Source organism: Malaclemys terrapin, chromosome 17 (assembly GCF_027887155.1).
Source record: "Malaclemys terrapin pileata isolate rMalTer1 chromosome 17, rMalTer1.hap1, whole genome shotgun sequence".
NCBI classification, from domain to species: domain Eukaryota; kingdom Metazoa; phylum Chordata; order Testudines; family Emydidae; genus Malaclemys; species Malaclemys terrapin.
In genome coordinates, this window is record NC_071521.1 from 26,469,405 (window position 1) to 26,488,468 (window position 19,064).

The 19,064-nt window shown below is 44.0% G+C and overlaps 1 protein-coding gene across 3 annotated transcripts in view; it reads left to right on the plus strand.

Annotated features, from left to right (window-relative positions):
- Positions 1-19,064, plus strand: part of SLC31A1 (solute carrier family 31 member 1) — a 65,464-nt gene that overhangs the window by 13,829 nt on the left and 32,571 nt on the right. The window contains exon 1 of one of the 3 annotated variants that reach the window (XM_054007188.1): positions 8,651-8,747. The exons of 1 other annotated variant lie outside the window; for it this stretch is intronic. In XM_054007188.1, the coding sequence (XP_053863163.1) occupies positions 8,711-8,747 (37 nt within the window). In that variant the 5' untranslated portion in view covers positions 8,651-8,710. Of the gene's footprint in view, positions 1-8,650; positions 8,748-12,665; positions 12,745-19,064 lie in introns of those variants that run through there. One more of the 3 variants, XM_054007191.1, reaches the window with a different exon arrangement.

Genomic DNA, 19,064 nt, shown 5'->3' on the forward strand with positions numbered 1-19,064 from the left:
AGCTGCAGTCCATCTGTTGACACTGAGTTGGGCAACATGTCCTGCCCACCGCATTTTGCTGAGGTTTAAATTAGACTTTAAAAATTAATTTAATAGAAAAATACTAAGGGGACACTGGAGTTGATGTGCAAACTCTACCTCTAAATGTTCACTGCCTCCATATCTGTGTATTTCACATAGCTGGCTGTTACCACCTTTCTGCGCAAACATAGGATAAAATGATATTTCATGTGATGAACACACAGATGTTCGGAACAAGCAGATATCTCTCTTCCCCTTGCTCCAACAAATAGTACTCCTGGGGGAATTCTGTGCCAAAAAATTAAGAATTCTGTGCACAATATTTTTAAAATTCTGCATATTTTATTAATCAAAATACCACAATATAAGCATGCTAGTTTCAGTTATTTTGGAAATTTATTTCAAAATACCTGTCAGCAAGAATGTCTGTAACAATACAGACAACAAAAAAGATTCAGGAAATGTTTATTGACAAATAGGTTCCTTCCTAGGTATATTAACACAGAACTTTGAGTTTAAACTACAACACAGAAATGTATTTTCTACCCCCTTTAGAAGCAGTGCAAAGACTTGGGGGAGTCAGGGCTAACAGAGGAGCTGAGGGAGAGGGAAGTAATTGCTGGGAAAAAACCTGGAAGTGAAACTGGAGGGTTGTTGGGTGTGGGTGGGAGAAGCATGGAACTTCTGGGGAGGGGCGGGGAGGAGGGGATTATTTGGAAGCATCCCCCATGCAGACCCTGCCATTCAGTCAGGCACGTCTGGTCCTGTCCCCAAGTGTCCCTGCACTCCCACTCTGCTACTGCCCTGCCCCCCATCCCCATGTGTCCCTGCACCCTCAATCAGGCAGCCCTCCCCATGTGTCCCTGCACCTTCCATCCCCATCTGGCCCTGCACGCCCACTCCCATTCAGTCCCTGTCCCAGTCTGTCCCCCTCCACTAGCTTTTCTGAACCCCAGTCTGTGACCCTCCCCAGCCACCCCATGTGCCACATGCTGTCCATCTCCCCCCCTCTCCCATATTCTATGCCTCCTCACCTGCACTCATTGGCAGGGTGCTGTGAGGAATGCAGCTTCTTCTCCCTATCTGCTCCCGCCTGGGTGTGGCTGCTCTCTGTTCTGGGGCCACAGCACCCCTGGTGGGTGAAATGAATAACTGCAGCACCTCTCTGGCAGAAAGTATTTTCTGTGGTGAAAAATAAATTCTGCAGGGGACAGAGGCGCAGAATCCCCCCAGGAGTAAAATAGGAAGATTAAGGACAATAAAACCACTGACTATTGTAGCCTCCTGATTATATTTTAGTCTCCTTTGGAGTTCAGCTATTTGTGAGGGCCACATGGTTTTGCTGCTTATTGGAAGCTCATGAAATGTTTCTCCTGTCAGGTTTGTGGCTAGAGAAACTTGTTAAGTGGGCTAGAAAATAGAAATGTTTCCCCAGGCCAGTGCGCAGACTTACAATAATAAAAGGTATCTGCAAGACAGTTCTGATTATTGAAAGGAATTCCCTTAGAATCCTTCCTTAGCGCTGACTTAAGCCTGTTCTTACTAGTAGACTCTATGGACACTTGGAAAACTGACATATAGCTTCACTAGTTACCAAACAAGTGAAACCGGAACACTTGAGAGGGGAAGAAACTTGTAAACTTGTTCTTTAACATCTATCTAATGCAGATCTCTGTTAAAGATCTTTAACCCCTCTTCTCAGCATCTTCAATTAAGGGTGAAGGGTCCAATTCTGTGAGTGGGTAGATCCCTTCTGCAGTATACCATACCTGTGTCCATGCAGAGGCACCTTCAGGACTGAGGCCAAGAGAACCCCCAGGCCGGTTAGCTTTTCTTCCAAGCAGATCTTCAGCAAAAGAGGAGAAGGAAGACAAGACTTGATATTCTGAAAGTAAAATCAAACAAAATCTTCCCCGTTTCAGGCTTTTCTTATTCTGCATAAAGACCCCACCCCAAAAAGAGAAGTATCACACACCTTTACACCTCCCTGGTCAATTCAAAGCTTGACAGGAACCTGCTTACAGACCTGGAGTCGAGCTGCCCAGGTGATGCTGCCCAGCAAGCTGCTCCGTGCGGATGACTTGATCATCTGCTAGGGAGAAGCTCCCAGAAGCCACCTCAGCTGGTTTTTCAGGGACTGGTAAACAGAGCCAGTTTATGCTGCTTCTCTGTGAAAAATCAAACCTACTCCACCATTTCTTGCCTTGATCTCCATTTCTGGGAACTTTCCCAATTTCTCTCCTTTAATCCACTGATGCTTCATTACCCTCTTGCTTGGCTGAAAGCCAGAATCTGCCTATGCAGAGGATAATGGAACTAGTTATTCTAAAGGGATAAAGCTCTATTTTTTTTACACTGCAGATTAATTGTAAAAGCCTTTAACTCATTGGTCCTTGGAACCAAGCTGCCCCACTTGGAAGTGTGTGTGGAATTGAGGATATAAGTGCACTTGAGTCAGGGAAAAAAACTCCATAATCTACCACCTTTTCTCTGTGCCTCCCTGTGAGTATCATTTTCGATGTCTTTCTCTGAGAACAGGGATATGGCCATCACTCCAGAAATGCTGGAGTCTTTTCTGTGTCCACCTCTTCCATTCATAATTGCTTGGCTTCCCTCTGCTCTCACTGGCAGTTGAATAATTTCTCTGTGCCCCAACTACAGCACTTGCTTATATGGAAAAATATTAGGAAATAATTTAATGTTTTTGTAGTTTGTTTTCATGATGGTTTTAGGAGCTGGAAACAAAGGAGACCTCTCTGCAGGACTTCTTAACATCTTAAAGGTGTTAGTTGGAGAACTTTAGTCACTGTTATTTATGTGATACCATAGGTGTGCCTGTGCTTCCCATAAAATGCACTTTCTTGAAATCCTTATCTGTTCATTGTGATAGTCCTCTAATGTAATGGCAACAGAGCATGGGACTTATAGATTAGGGGCCCAATTCTGTAAAGTGCAGAGGGCCTTCGACTCCCATTGGTGGGAGTTGAGGGTACTCAGCACTTCATAGGATTAGGCCAAGGGAGGTTAGGAGTCAAAGAAATAACTTAAAGGTCAGGACTTCCCAGCTGCAGTGTCCTCCTCCGTTCTTTGAAGGGAGATGTCTACCTCCATAACTCAGACAGCTGTTCTTCTGGAGACGGAAAGCTGGAACAGAGCTTGCTCTGAATCATAGTTAAGAGCATTATCCCTTGACATGAAAGGCCTGTTCACACTAAAGTTACAACTGTGACTTTCCTAGTTAGTTATAGGCATGGCCACATTAATCAGTTAAAAGTTGTGTGACTCAATTTGTGTCCACATAGCAGCTTTTCTGTTATTTCAACCCTGCCTGCACCTCACTACCTACCATGTGGTCTGTCTTGCACACTGATACCCTATGGAGACATGGTGCTCCACTCCAAATCCCTTCAGAGCACGCTGCTCTCTGACCTTCCTAGGCAGAGACTGGTGTAGGCTGGCAGCTGCAAGGGAGGTAAGGAGGGGTACTTGGAGGGGAAAAGCCAAACAGGAGGCAGAAAACCCAGAAGTACTATGCTCTGGAACATAAAGGCTCTTGTCCTGGGGACTGAGGTTCCAGCCCTGATCAATGGCAAGGATGAGGTCTGCAGATGGAGCAGCTGACCTTCCAAAAGGGATCAAGCGTTAAGCTCACTATGCAATTACCATGATTAAAGCACACACCTAGAGATGCTTTATTGTCTGTACTATAACTACAGAACAGTTCAAGCTTCCGCTGCAGTCTCCTCACATAAAACATACAGTCTCCTTGGAAACAAAACAGAACTCTGATCCCAAGTTCTGAATCATAGAAGATTAGGGTTGGAATAGACCTCAGGAAGTCACCTAGTTCAACCCTCTGCTCAAAGCAGGACCAACACCAACTAAATCATCTCAACCAGGGCTCTGTCAAGCCGGGCCTTAAAAACCTCTAAGGATGGAGATTCCACCACCTCCCTAGGAAACCCATTCCAGTGCTTCACCACCCTCCTAGTGAAATAGTGCTTCCTAATATCCAACCTAGACCTACCCCACTGCAACTTGAGACTATTGCTTCTTGTTCTGTCATCTGCCACCACTGAGAGCAATCTAGCTCCATCCTCTTGGAACCCTCCTTCAGGTAGTTGAAGGCTGCTATCAAATCCCCCATCACTCGTCTCTTCTGCAGACTAAACAAACCCAGTTCCCTCAGTCTCTCCTAATAAATCATGTGCCCCAGCCCCCTAGTCATTTTCACTGCCCTCTGCTGGACTCTCTTCAATTTGTCCTCATCCTTTCTGTAGTGGGGGCCCCCAAAACTGGATGCAATACTCCAGATGTGGCCTCACCAGTGCTGAATAGAGGGGAATAATCACTTCCCTCGATCTGTGGCAATGCTCCTACTAATAAAGCACAATAGGCTGTTAGCCTTCTTGGCAACAAGGGCACACTGCTGACTCATATCCAGCTTCTCATCCACTGTAATCCCCGGGTCCTTTTCTGCAGAACTGCTGCTTAGCCAGTCAGTCCCCCGCCTGTAGCGGTGCATGGGATTTTTCCATCCTAAGTGCACGACTCTGCGCTTGTCCTTGGTGAACCTCATCAGATTTCTTTTGGCCCAATCCTCCAGTTTGTCTAGGTCCTATCCTATCCCTATCCCTCCAGCGAATCTACCTCTCCCACCAGTTTAGTATAATTTGCGAAGTTGCTGAGGGTGCATTAATAAGATATTGAACAAAACCGGCCCCATGACCAACCCCTGGGGCACTCCGCTTGATACCGGCTGCCAACTAGACATTGAGCTGTTGATCACTACCCATTGAGCCTGACAATCTAGCCAGCTTTCTATCCACCTTATAGTCCATTCATCCAATCCATACTTCTTTAACTTGCTGCAAGAATACTGTGGAAGACCGTAACAAAAGCTTTGCTAAAGTCAAGGAATAACACGTCCACCACTTTCCCCATATCCACAGAGCTAGTTATCTCATCATAGAAGGCAAGCAGGTTGGTCAGGCATGACTTGCCCTTGGTGAATCCATGTTGACTATTCCTGATCACCTTCCTCTCCTCCAAGCGCTTCAAAATGGATTCCTTGAGGACCTGCTCCATGATTTTGCCAGGGACTGAGGTGAGGCTGACCGGTCCGTAGTTCCCCAGGTTCTCCTTCTTCCCTTTTTTAATGATGGGCACCATATTTGCCTTTTTCCAATCGTCCAGTCACCACGAGTTTTCAAAGATAATGGCTAATAGCTCTGCGATCACATCAACCAATTCCCTCAGCAGCCTCAGAGGCATTAGATCTGGACCCTTAGACTTGTGCATGTCCAGCTTTTCTAAATAGTCCTTAACCTGTTCTTTCACCATTGAGGGCTCCTCACCCCCTCCCCATTCTGTGCTGCCCAGTGCAGCAGTCTGTGAAGACCAAGGCAAAAAAAGCACTGAGTACTTCAGCTTTTTCCACATCATCTGTCACTAGGTTGCCTCCCGCATTCAGTAAGGGTCCCACACTTTCCCTGACCTTCTTGTTACTAACACACCTCTAGAAACCTTTCTTGTTACCCTTCACATTCCTGCAAGAACTTAAAGTTCGAGAAACATTTCTCAGTTTCTCTAATGCTTATATTTTAAATGTTACTGTCTAGACATTTGTTCCCACCTTTCCTTATGCTATCTTTGGATTCCTTCTTCTCACCTTAAAAGCATCTAAATCATCCCCTCCAATTTCTGGCATTCCTCCTCTCACATCTGAATTCACTGTGTCCTAGCCTAATTTGCAGACTGCACTAATTTTTCTTGCAATGAGAACAAACTAAATCTGGAACTCAAAGTTATATTAATAGACTTTTCACACTGCGAGAGAACAGTCTTCTAGACTCCACTGCAGGAACACAAAACATGTTGTAGGTTCTTACCAAATTTTTGTTAAGAATATTCCTACAAAAACTGCATAAAATCCAGCTTTTAGGAGATATTGCCAAGATAGGTACAGAACCCAGAAATCACCATAAACAGTCCCTTGGTTCCGAGTATTTAAAAATTTTATTAAGATGATGTTAAAAAAAAAATAGTAAACAGAGTTTGAGCATAGAAGTTTCTGGTTATCAGGGAATAACATACAGATTATCAAGGGTGCAAAGTTTGGTTTAAGATCAGGTGTCATAAGGAATACATAATCTGCAATATCCCCGATTGGGGGTAAAAGCTTGATGGGTCAAAGTACAGACATTGAGATATGAAGGTATGAAGTTCATAAAGTGGCTATGTTCGGGAGTGGAGTATAATGAGTGGATATGATGATGAGGATGGATTGACCTTCATTTGGTGAGATTTAATGTTTAGTGAGTTTATGCTTTCAGTTCATATAATCCAACAGAGAAGGTCACTTGGTCCCTTTCTTGTAGTGGGAGAATGATGTCACTTTAGCTCACACTGCAAGAGAACAGTCTTCTAGACTCCACTGCAGGAACACAAAACACGTTGTAGGTTCTTACCAAATTTTTATTAAGAATATTCCTACAAAAACTGCATAAAATCCAGCTTTTAGGAGATATTGCCAAGATAGGTACAGAACCCAGAAGTCACCATAAACAGTCCCTTGGTACAGAGTATATCTACACTGTAAGGATATAGCTACACTGTATCTATATCCACAGTTGGCCTGTGCCAGCTGACTTGGGGGCTCGGGCTATGGGGCTGTTTGATTGCAATGTAAACATTCTGGCTCAGGCTGGAACCCAGGCTCTAGGATACAGTGAGGAGGGAGGATCCCAGAGCTCAAGCTGCAGCCTGAGCCCGAATGTCTACACAGTAATACTCCTGGGGCAGTTCTGCACCAAAAAATGTAAAATTTTGCACGATATTTTAAAATTATGCATATTTTGTTAATCAAAACAACACAATATAATCACACCAATTTCAATTATTATGGTAATTTATTTCAAAATACCTGTCAGCAAGTAAGTCTGTAATAAAACAGACAAAAAATAAGATCCAATAAATGTTTTTAATAGATTCCTTCCTACACATATTAATACAGAACTTTGAATAATAATTCATTTAAACTACAATACATAAATGTATTTCCCACCCCTCCTCATAAGCAGTGAGAAGGCTTGGGGGAGTCAGGGGTAATGGAGGAGCAGAGGGAGAGCGAAGTAATTGCTCGGAAGCAGCCTGAGAGTGAACCTGGAGGATTGTTGGGTGTGGCTGGGAGAAGTATGGAACAGGTTTTTTTGGAGGGGAGAGAAGGGATTATTAGGGAGTTGGAGAGCATCCCCCATGCAGAGCCTGGCTGATCTATAACCTCTCCCATTCAGTCAGACACATCTGCCCCTGTCCCTGTATATCCCTGCACTCCCCTTCCCCTGTCCCTATGCGACCCTGCACCACCATTCCCATTCAGTCCCTGGCTCAATACTATCACCCCACTAGCTCCTGTGCCCCCACCCCAGTCTGTCCCACCCTCCACTAGCCCTTCTGAACTCCAGTCTGTGTGATTCCCCAACAGCCCCATGTGCTCCACGCTATCCCCCCATATCCCATGCAGGCAGGGTGCTGTGAAGAATGCAATCACTGCCCCCTCCCTATCCATGGCTGTCAACCCTCTGTTCTGGTACCACAGCAGCCCCTGGTGGGCAAAAGGTGTAATCTAGCTTGCTGGTAGAATCTATTTGGGGTGGGGGGAGGGGAAGGGGAATTCTGCAGGGAACATGAATTCTGCATGTGCACAGTGATACAGAATTACCCTAGGATTAAATTAAACAGCCCATTAAACCGAGCCCTGAATCAGCCAGCATGGGCTAGCCAGGAATGCCTAATTGCAACGTAAACATACCCATAGACCACGCTCTAAAGAAAAGTTACAATTTACTACTGGTTTAAGAAGATCAATATACTGCTATTGTAGACAAGTCTCACCGTAAAATCTTTCTGACCCAGTAATCGCAAGCTCAGTAGGAATTAAAGAATAAGAAAATCAGACTGGCATAATAAAGTGCAATTAACTCCCTGATTTGCTGCTCCAGCCCTGGAAGTACTGTGCAGCAGCTCGCTACCCTATTCCCACCCTTATTCTGATATGCAGTAGGGGAGGGCTCACCAAATATAAAAAAGTGGCATCTCACCCTGTCACCGGAACAGAGCACTACCAACAGTCCTTATCATCACTACACATTGGCTTGAACTCCTGACAAACAGCCATCTGCTCACTGCCAACAAAGTAGGAGTGAGACTATTTACCTGATGGGAACACTGGCTCTGAGTTTCCTCTATATTTGCTAATATCTTTCAGTAAAGGACAGATAGTTATCCCAAACACAAACATGCAGTCAGCTTTATACAATACTGTGAAGCTTCCTTAGTACAATTCCTCTTTAGCCCTCTCTACTCTGCAATTTTTAACTGAGTTTGCAATCAGCTAGTCACCTGGCTGGCTTTAAGCACTGTTTCTGTCCACACAACATTTAAACTTTGCTAGTAGTTGTGGCTACTAACTGTGCAGCTGGGGTGGCTCAGTTAATAGAGGACACACACACAATCCCCAGCTGAGACATCCAGTACTCCTGTTCTTTTTGCGGATACAGACTAACACGGCTGTTACTTTGAAATCTGTCATTATGCAAGGCACTGCATTTAGCCGTATGGAGTGGAAATCCATCAACTTCATGAAAAAACTCGTATCGATACAGACAGACATCATCTTCCTTTCCAAATGCAAACAAATGGACATCATACCAAAAGGACTAAAGGTAAAAAATCCATTACAATCTACATACAATCTACAATCTTCTGTCTGTGTGTTTCACTCTATGCATCTGAAGAAGTGAACTGTAGCCCACGAAAGCTTATGCTGAAATAAATTTGTTAGTCTCTAAGGTGCCACAAGTACTCTTGTTCTTTTTGTCTTGTATCAGTGCATTCTGGGGAAATCTTGTCAGTTGTCTCCTGATGTCTCAGCTGGGATTGTGTGTTCAATATCTTATTAATGCACCCTCAGCAACTTCGCAAATTATACTAAACTGGTGGGAGAGGTAGATTCGCTGGAAGGGATAGGGATAGGATAGGACCTAGACAAACTGGAGGATTGGGCCAAAAGAAATCTGATGAGGTTCACCAAGGACAAGCGCAGAGTCGTGCACTTAGGATGGAAGAATCCCATGCACCTCTACAGGCGGGGGACTGACTGGCTAAGCAGCAGTTCTGCAGAAAAGGACCTGGGGATTACAGTGGATGAGAAGCTGGATATGAGTCAGCAGTGTGCCCTTGTTGCCAAGAAGGCTAACGGCCTATTGTGCTTTATTAGTAGGAGCATTGCCACAGATCGAGGGAAGTGATTATTCCCCTCTATTCTGCACTGGTGAGGCCACATCTGGAGTACTGCATCCAGTTTTGGGGGCCCCCACTACAGAAAGGATGAGGACAAATTGAAGAGAGTCCAGCAGAGGGCAGTGAAAATGACTAGGGGGCTGGGGCACATGATTTATTAGGAAAGACTGAGGGAACTTGTTTAGTCTGCAGAAGAGACGAGTGATGGGGGATTTGATAGCAGCCTTCAACTACCTGAAGGGGGGTTCCAAGAGGGTGGAGCTAGGCTGTTCTCAGTGGTGGCAGATGACAGAACAAGATGCAATAGTCTCAAGTTGCAGTGGGGTAGGTCTAGGTTGGATATTAGGAAACACTATTTCACTAGGAGGGTGGTGAAGCACTGGAATGGGTTTCCTAGGGAGGTGGTGGAATCTCCATCCTTAGAGATTTTTAAGGCCCGGCTTGACGGAGCCCTGGCTGAGATGATTTAGTTGGTGTTGGTCCTGCTTTGAGCAGAGGGTTGAACTAGGTGACTTCCTGAGGTCTATTCCAACCCTAATCTTCTATGATTCAGAACTTGGGATCAGAGTTCTGTTTTGTTTCCAAGGAGACTGTATGTTTTATGTGAGGAGACTGCAGCGGAAGCTTGAACTGTTCTGTAGTTATAGTACAGACAATAAAGCATCTCTAGGTGTGTGCTTTAATCATGGTAATTGCATAGTGAGCTTAACGCTTGATCCCTTTTGGAAGGTCAGCTGCTCCATCTGCAGACCTCACCCTTGCCATTGATCAGGGCTGGAACCTCAGTCCCCAGGACAAGAGCATTTATGTTCCAGAGCATAGTACTTTTCGCCTCCAAGTACCCCTCCTTACCTCCCTTGCAGCTGCCAGCCTACATTAGTCTCTGCCTAGGAAGGTCAGAGAGCAGCGTGCTCTGAAGGGATTTGGAGTGGAGCACCATGTCTCCATAGGGTATCAGTGTGCAGGGAATTGCTCTAAGTGCTCTGTTCTCAAGCTGGCAGAAGCTGCATTGCTGCTTGGACCTTGGCATCTTTACAGAGACCAGCCTAGCTGAGTATCAGAGGGGTAGCTGTGTTATTCTGTACCCACAAAAACAACGAGGAGTCCGGTGGCACCTTAAAGGCTAACAGATTTATTTGGGCATAAGCTTTCATGGGTAAAAAACCCACTTCTTCAGATGCATGGACAAGAATAGCTGAAGAATTTCAAGAAGTTTGCAAATGAAGTCTGTTAACACACCTTTTTCCATACCCAATGAGATTTGACTGACTTTGTGAAACATCCAAAGCAAATACCTTTCAAATTCCCTTTGACATGTTTGTAACGAGTGTTCAGAGCCACCTCTGTTCCACATTTATTCCACACAAGGGGAAGTGAGGGAGCTATAAAGTCTGTAGCTGCTGTTTGCAAAAGCCATCAGTACTCACAAGTGGGAGAGCCATGAGTGAGTTATGCTGTTATCCTAAACTCATGGCAATAAAAGCGTTATAAAAACACGTGATCATATGGGTGTGGCTTACTGTCTCTGTCATGTGTTCAGGTGCCCACAGCACTGATAAGTGAGTTATGCAGAGCTTCCCAAGCTAGTGATACTAAAAGCAACAGAGGGTCCTGTGGCACCTTTGAGACTAACAGAAGTACTGGGAGCATAAGCTTTCGTGGGTAAGAACCTCACTTCTTCCTTGCATCTGAAGAAGTGAGGTTCTTACCCACGAAAGCTTATGCTCCCAGTACTTCTGTTAGTCTCAAAGGTGCCACAGGACCCTCTGTTGCTTTTTACAGATTCAGACTAACACGGCTACCCCTCTGATACTTGATACTAAAAGATCTCTCAGCCCACCTTCCATCTTGTTTGTGCATCTTATATTTACTTTGGGGGCAGTTTTTCCCCTTGCAAGTCTAGAGGTTAGTATTGAATCAGTTTTGTCATTGGCCTAGCTGGAGCTTGTTGATCTTCAAAAGCTTAAAGTGAATTCTTATAATGGCTGGAAATCTACTGTATTCCAGGGCTTGTAATATAGATGGGGTAGGAGAGGATCGTGTATGAGTGTATCATGTGTGTGAAAACCAGATCTTGCCTCAATGCTCCTTCTTGTGGAAGAAACCCATGGTGTGGGAAATCCCACGCCAAAAACTTGTCATCAAGTAGAATCTGGAGCTTCCCTTCCAAGGAGAGGGGGTTGTGGCAGCAGGAAGGAGCTGCAGAATGTGAACTCCACAGATGTTGTGGAAAGCAGAATCCAACTGCATGGATCCCCAACAGTAGCTAGGAATAGTCTTCCCCTCCACTCTGCTTTCTAAGAGTCCCCCCACATCAGCCAGGGTCCCTCTGCAGCTGTGTGCTAGCACTACTCCCCACAGGTGGGGAGTTCACAGTGCAAGAAGCATCATTATGTCCCACAAGGTTTCCAGTTGGAAACCTGCTGGGAGACCATGCTGCACAAAGGGGCACTTGGGCATGGGAGCATGCTTCATATGTGCTGCCTACTCCCTCTCTTCTGTGCTCCCTGCCTCAGTGCCAACCACATCTACAAATGGAGGGGAAAATGGAGTCCCTAGGTTGTGACCATTCCTTTCCGGTCACCCCACAGGTCAGACCCCTGCTTTGCCTCGGCCCCCTATTGTATTTTAAAAGCTTGAACTATAATGTCAGTATAATGATGATTTAGTTGGGAATTGGTCCTGCTTTGAGCAGGGGGTTGGACTAGATGACCTCCTGAGGTCCCTTCCAACCCTGATATTCTATGATTCTATGTCCTTGTTCTGCCAGCTAGGAAGAAAGTATGAACTGTGCTGCTCCTGGAAACATAGTATGCACCTGTAAGAGAGGTGATAGACACCTCATGGGGAAAGGGAAGCCTCACTCCAGTGACCCAGCCCACCTCATTGTCCATGTACATTCTGCTCTCATGCGGCTAGCTAGACTTGCAGGAGGCTGCCTCCCTGGAACTGTTTCCGGGCCAGTTATAACTACGTGTCTTACAGAGTACAAAAGTCTTTGGCTTTGTTAATTGAAAACATCAGTGTTTTGGGGGAGAGATTATTTGACTCAGGATGGAATGGTGCTGAATCCTTCCTGCCTCCAGCCCCTACCATGATCCACGCACCCCCAAAATATGCCAAGAGTGACTCACTCTCTCTGAGGTTACTGGGACTAAATGGACCTGAGTTGGAATAGGCTGGGGGTTTGGCAACAAAAGGACTAAGACAGCAGTAAAAGCGCTGAGGGTAGGAAAAGGTATTAGTTAAATCTGAGCACTAGTTAATAATTAGTCACAGGGTAGAGATAATGGATCTGGGTTCTGCTTGTCAGCATTATGTGAAATTGCCCTTTTAAAAACTTTGATCCATCTAAGGATTGCTGTATTGGGGGAGACGGGTATCCTGGAGACAGTGGATGGGAAAACTGGCTCTGGGAAAGTAAGTACCCAGCACAGCTTCTCTGGCTGTGACTCTGGCTTCCTTTGGAGGCTGTGTGGGGGTGTTAGGGTGTGTTTTATGTGTTGGATAATCTTCATTTAGACCATGGAGCAAACTACTCTGTTGGTCCCTGATTGTTTCCTATCCAGTGCTGTGTTTGCCAAGCCCTAAAAGTGACCTGTAAGAATGATCAAGCTGTCTTGTTCACCTAAAATACTCTTTAAAGGAATTATCACCTCCAGAGGATTTTGTTTGTCATCTTTCTTGTCTCCCTTCCCACCCTCCCAATCCCCACAAAGGAGAAAACTGCTGTCTTGGTGAGTTGATAAAGATGGTAGTTTTTTGAGGGATGGGTTTTTGACTCCATAAAGGCAAAAATATCTTAATGGTTTTGATACTGTCAAATGCACTGGATGATGGGGAAGTGCTCCCAGAGTGTCATCCTGGCTCTCACCCATTCCTAGATGAATGGATGGAAACAATTTGCTTGTTGTACTTTGTCTTTTTTTTCTCCATCCGTCTTTTTCCATGACCTTTTCCATGTCATTTAATAAGGACAGATCAGTGAATCCATTCCTGATCTGGGAGCTTTATAGGTCAGCTGGTGAGAGCAGGAGAGTGCCTCTGGAGATTGGGGCCTTTGCTAGTCTGACCTTAGTCCTCTCCTGAAACTAGGGTCATGCAATCTGGGTTTAATTAAAAGTAGACTTTGTGGCATGCACTTGGCTGACAGGCGTGCACACACTAGAGTGATTTCTGCAGAGAAGGGACTAAATTCAAACTTCCCAGTGCCACAGACATTTCTGGCAATGGATGCACCAAGGAACTGCTCCATTTTTCCATGGGTGGAGTGGGACAAATTTTGGTTTTGCCAGAGATCTGTAGCTAGCTAGTGATCTCAAGTGGAAGGAGAGGGCTGCATTTTTAACTCTCCTGCAAACTAGGAAAACTAAATCTTTTTCTAAAAATCTCCTGTAGGTGGTGATTAGTCATGGGGGGAGGGAGGGGATGTTGTTTAGAAGTTTAAATGTGACCCAGGTTGTGAACAAAAGTAGCTGTTGTACTAAAGGCATGGAGTGGATTGAAGATCTCAATCTAGTTCCTTACGACTCTGTGTCCTTGGCATAGAAACTCCCAAGTTCCAATTAATGCCAGATAATCATGGCATTGTCAATAGAGAGGCCAAGGGTTGAATGGCTCCCACATCTGTAGATTAACCCTGGATGCCCAAACAGTCTCTTCCAAATGACATTTGGGAGTGGGGGGAGAAGAGAGAGTAGTAAAATGAGCTCCTGGGACTATTGTTTAAGGTTGTTAGGCACATGAGCACTTTTTGAAGTCTTACCCTCAGGAGCCTGTCACTTGGGCGCTTTGAAAATGTTACCCAACAATACTTGATGGCGGCTGCACGACACACACTGGGGATTCTGACAATCAGGGACCAGATATCCCAAGGGGACAACAGTGTGTTTGAACCCCAAAGAATCCCATTGACTATATACAGTGATATTGTACTATAAAAACATGTCAAGTAAGGACTTTTTTGAAAACTCATAATGTTCTAAACTTAATAATCATTGTGAGATGTACAGATTATTGTTCTGGATTACCAGTATGTACTTGTATATATAGAGAGGGATGTTCATAAAACTTTGGCTCTACCTTGCAGCAGGACAGAGCGATCAGACAGGGAGAGGCACCTCCCAAGTAACAATCCATTACAGAACCCAGAAAGACACAAGGATGGGCCATTAACGTTAATGGAAAGACAGTGAGACAACTGGGGATTTCCCCACTCTGAATATCTATAGTTACTGAAGAAACAAATAAACTTCAAACCCTGTTAAAGTGGAAGGGGTTTGAAGTGAAAGAAATCTGGAAACTGAGGGACACCTTTTGGCAGAAAGCCCTGTGAAATGCTGCATCCCTGCTAAATTTAGGTGTGCGGGGGGGAATTTGAGGGGGGTATGCTGGGGAACTGTTCAAAAGCAATAGGTAACTTGGATTAGAAAAAGGAATCTTTTAGGGCTGTCGATTAATCTCAGTTAACTCTCACAATTAACTCAAAATATTAATTGCGATTAATCACAGTTTTAATTGCACTGTTAAACAATAGAATACCAATTGAAATTTATTAAATATTTTGGATGTCTTTTCTACAGTTTCATATACATTGTATTCTGTTTCGTAATTGAAATCAAAGTGTATATTATTTTTGATTACAAATATTTGCACTATAAAAATGATAAACAAAAGTAATGGTATTTTTCAATTAACCTCATACAAGAACTGTAGTGCAATCTCTTTGTTGTGAAAGTGCAACTTACAAATGTAGATTTTTTTTTGTTACATAACTGCATTCAAAAACAAAACTGTGTAAAACTTCAGACCATACAAGTCCACTAAGTCCTACTTCTTGTTCAGCCAATTGCTAAGACAAACAAGTTTGTTTACATTTACAGATAAAAATAATAATAATATATGGAGATATACCTATCTCATAGAACTGGAAGGGACCCCAAAAGGTCATTGAGTCCAGCCCCCTGCCTTCACTAGCAGGACCAAGTTCTGATTTTTGCCCCAGATCCCTAAGTGGCCCCCTCAAGGATTGAACTCACAACCCTGGGTTTAGCAGGCCAATGCTCAAACCACTAGCTATTCCTTCCCCTGGGAGATAACGCTGCCCTCTTCTTATTTACAATGTCACTAGAAAGTGAGACCAGGCATTTGCATTGCACTTTTGTAGCTGACATTGCAAGGTATTTACTTTACGTGCCAGATATGCTAAACCAGGGGTCGGCAACGTTCGGCATGCGGCTCGCCAGGGTAAGCACCCTGGCGGGCCGGGCCAGTTTTATTTACCTGCTGACGCGGCAGGTTCGGCCGATCGCGGCCCCCACTGGCCGCGGTTCGCTATCCCGGGCCAATGGGGGCGGCGAGCCGAACATTGCCGACCCCTGTGCTAAACAATCGTATTGCCCTTCATACTTAGGCCACCACTCCAGAGGACATGCTGCCATGCTGATGATGCTTGTTAAAAAAATGTGTTAATTAAAATTGTGACTGAACTCTTTGGAGAAGAATTGTATGTCCCCTGCTCTGTTTTACCCGCATTCTGCCATATATTTCATGTTATAGCAGTTCCAGATGATGACCCAGCACGTGTTCGTTTTAACACTTTCACTGTAGATTTCACAAAACGCAGAAAAGGTATCAATGTGAGATTTCTCACCGTCTCAACATTTAAGAATCTGAAGTGTCTTCCAAAATCTGAGAGGGACAAGGTGTGGAGCATGTTTTCAGAAGTCTTAAAAGAGCAAAACTCCGATGCAGAAACTACAGAATCCGAACCACCAAAAAAGAAAATCAGCCTTCTGCTGGTGGGATCTGACTTAGATGATGAAAATGAACATGTCTCAGTCTGCACTTCTTTGGATTGTTGTTGAGCAGAACCAGTCATCAGCATGGACGCATGTCCGCTGGAATAGTGGTTGAAGCATGAAGGGACATATGAATCTTTAGTGCATCTAGCACGTAAATATCTTGCGACTGCCGGCTATAACAGTGCCATGCGAACACCTGTTCTCACTTTCAGGTGACATTGTAAACAAGAAGCGGGCAGCATTATCTCCTGCATATTTAAACAATTTGTTTGTCTTAGCGATTGGCTGAATAAGAAGTAGGACTGAGTGGACTTGCAGGCTCTAAAATTTTACAGTGTTTTATTTTTGAATGCAGTTCTTTTTGTAGATAATTCTACATTTGTAAGTTCAACTTTCATGATAAAGAGATTGCACTACAGTACTTGTATGAGGTAAATTGAAAAATATTATTTCTTTTGTTTTTTTACAGTGCAAATACTTGTAATCAAAAATAAATTTAAAGTGAGCACTGTACACTTTTATTTTGTGTTGTAATTGAAATCAATAGATTTGAAAATGTAGAAAACATCCAAAAATATTTAAATGGTATTTTATTATTGTTTAACACCACGATTAAATCGCGATTAATTTTTTTAATCGCTTGATTAATTTTTTTAATTGCTTGATAGCTCTAGAATTTATCTAAGATAGAAGTGTCAAGCCTGGGATTGGGTCTTTGTTTATTTTCTGTGTAACTTGTATATGTTTGCCCTCCCTTACTATTTAATCTTTTAATACGTGGTTTTTCTATTAAATAAACGTCTTCTTTGTGTTTACCCCAAGCGGGTCTCTGGTGTGTAAACTGTGTGGAGTGTGTGCCCCAAAGTGAACTGATAACTGAGGGGGTGGGATGGAGAGGCTGATTTCACACCTTCCAGGGTGACTAACCTGAGGGGAACAGTCAGAGTTGTCTGGTAATTAAGAATCTGGGTAGGTAGATTTGGGGAGATGTGGGACTGGAAGAACTGTTGGTTGTAACTCTTCAAGGAGTAACAAGGCTGATGAAAGCTAGTGGGAGACCTTGTGCTTATGGGCATGCTACTGGTGTCAGAGGTCTGAACCACAGCAGCGTAGTATTAAGGCACCCCAAGTTTAGAGGGTGGGTGGTGACAGAACCCCTTACTTGCATGGGTAATCCCCAAAAGTCACAGTGGTGTAGTCAGTACAGCAGCTGCACCTCATCTCAGTGAACTGAGGCTCACCTGTGAAACATTTGATAAATAGACATTAAGAGATAAAAAAGTGAAGGAGCAAAGTACAATCAAATGGCTTATTATTTTCTTTTGTTTATTTTGGATTAAGGGACATATAACAAGGAAAGGAGACTGTGAGCCAGTTAGTTGGGGTACAGGGATAGCACAGTGGTTTGAGCATTGGCCTGCTAAACCCAGGGTTGTGAGTTCAATCCTTGAAGGGGCCACTTAGGGATCTGGGGCAAAATCAGTACTTGGTCCTGCTAGTGAAGGCAGAGGGCTAGACTCAGTAACCTCAAGGTCCCTTCCAGTTCTAGGAGATAGGATATATTTAATTATTTATTTAGTCCTTGGATACTATGCTAAAAAGCAGCTTGGGAGCTTATGTTTGAAATATAGTTTGAAACGGTTGAATATGAAATCACAGGGATAGATAGAATTTTATATGAACCATCTAGACCAATATGTGTAAACAAGGAATTGAGTGGTTTTCTAATACTTAATTCAGAAGGAGTATTGACTCCTGTAGGATGCTGTTTGTGTTGTGTAGATTCTGAAAATGTTTTGAATTGACCTTCACATGCTTCCTGCAGCATAGGTGGTGCATCTTTCCGTGCTAACTCTCTAAGTAAGTAACGCTGAGTTTCTGTGAGGAGGATTTCTATGGCAAGAAACCCCAGGCTGAGATTTTAAAAAGTAAGAGCCTAAATTTAGGCTTCTAAATCTATATTTTGGTTTCTAACCAAGTGGCCTGATTCTCAAAGGTGCTGAGCACTCAACAGCTCCCATTGATCTCTAACCCCTGCTTCTCTTATGTACCGCTTAGGAGAGAACCATTCCTGCATCTACTCCCCAAGAGTCAGTTTGTGGAGAGGTTCTGTGTTTGTCAGCCTTTGTTTCCTGCTCAGTGTGGTCCCTGATAAACTAATGTTGTCATCACATGTAGTGTCCTCTGTCTTATTTTATGGTCTCTATGTAAGACTTGCTCATCTGTATAAGAGCTAGGTTATATTGTTATCTTGCTAGGGAGCAAGCTATTTCAGGCCCGCTAGTGTATGCCGTGGGGTGTGATGAGTCACCTTAAGTTTTCTGCAAGTGGAGGAAGTTTTTTCCTCATTGGTATCTTGAGGATGCATTGGCTGAATTTTAACTTCATTTGGGTGCCACTTAAGATTGTTTCTCAAAGTGTGATGAAAATATTCCCTGATGAAGTATTTATTACGGGGTCACATTTCTGATTTATTGTCAGTTAGTCAAAAATCCTGAAATAATGTAAAATGATTGTAGGCAGGACAAAAATGTTAGTGGAAACTGCCCTGAAGTACATGCAAAGTACAGTATCTCTATAGAGAATGAGGTAAACATTAATTTTCTAAGGAACCTGTCCTCTGAGGGATTGAGGGCACCTAGTGTAACGTGCTGGATAGGGCTTTTAATGCTGGGTTTGGCTTGAATAGCAATTGAAGAGTATTCCAGGGCCTAAATGAGTAGCAGTGCTGAAAGTGGAACCCTTCCACCTCCCCCCCCCCCCCCCCCCCCCCCCCACACACACACACACACACACACACACACACACTGGTTCCAGTGTAAAAGCTTAAGCAGGGATTCTCAAACTCTCGCAGTGTGGCTTGCATCTGATAACATAAGAATGGCCATACTGGGTCAGACCATCTAACTCAGTATCCTGTCTGACAGCAAGTGCTGC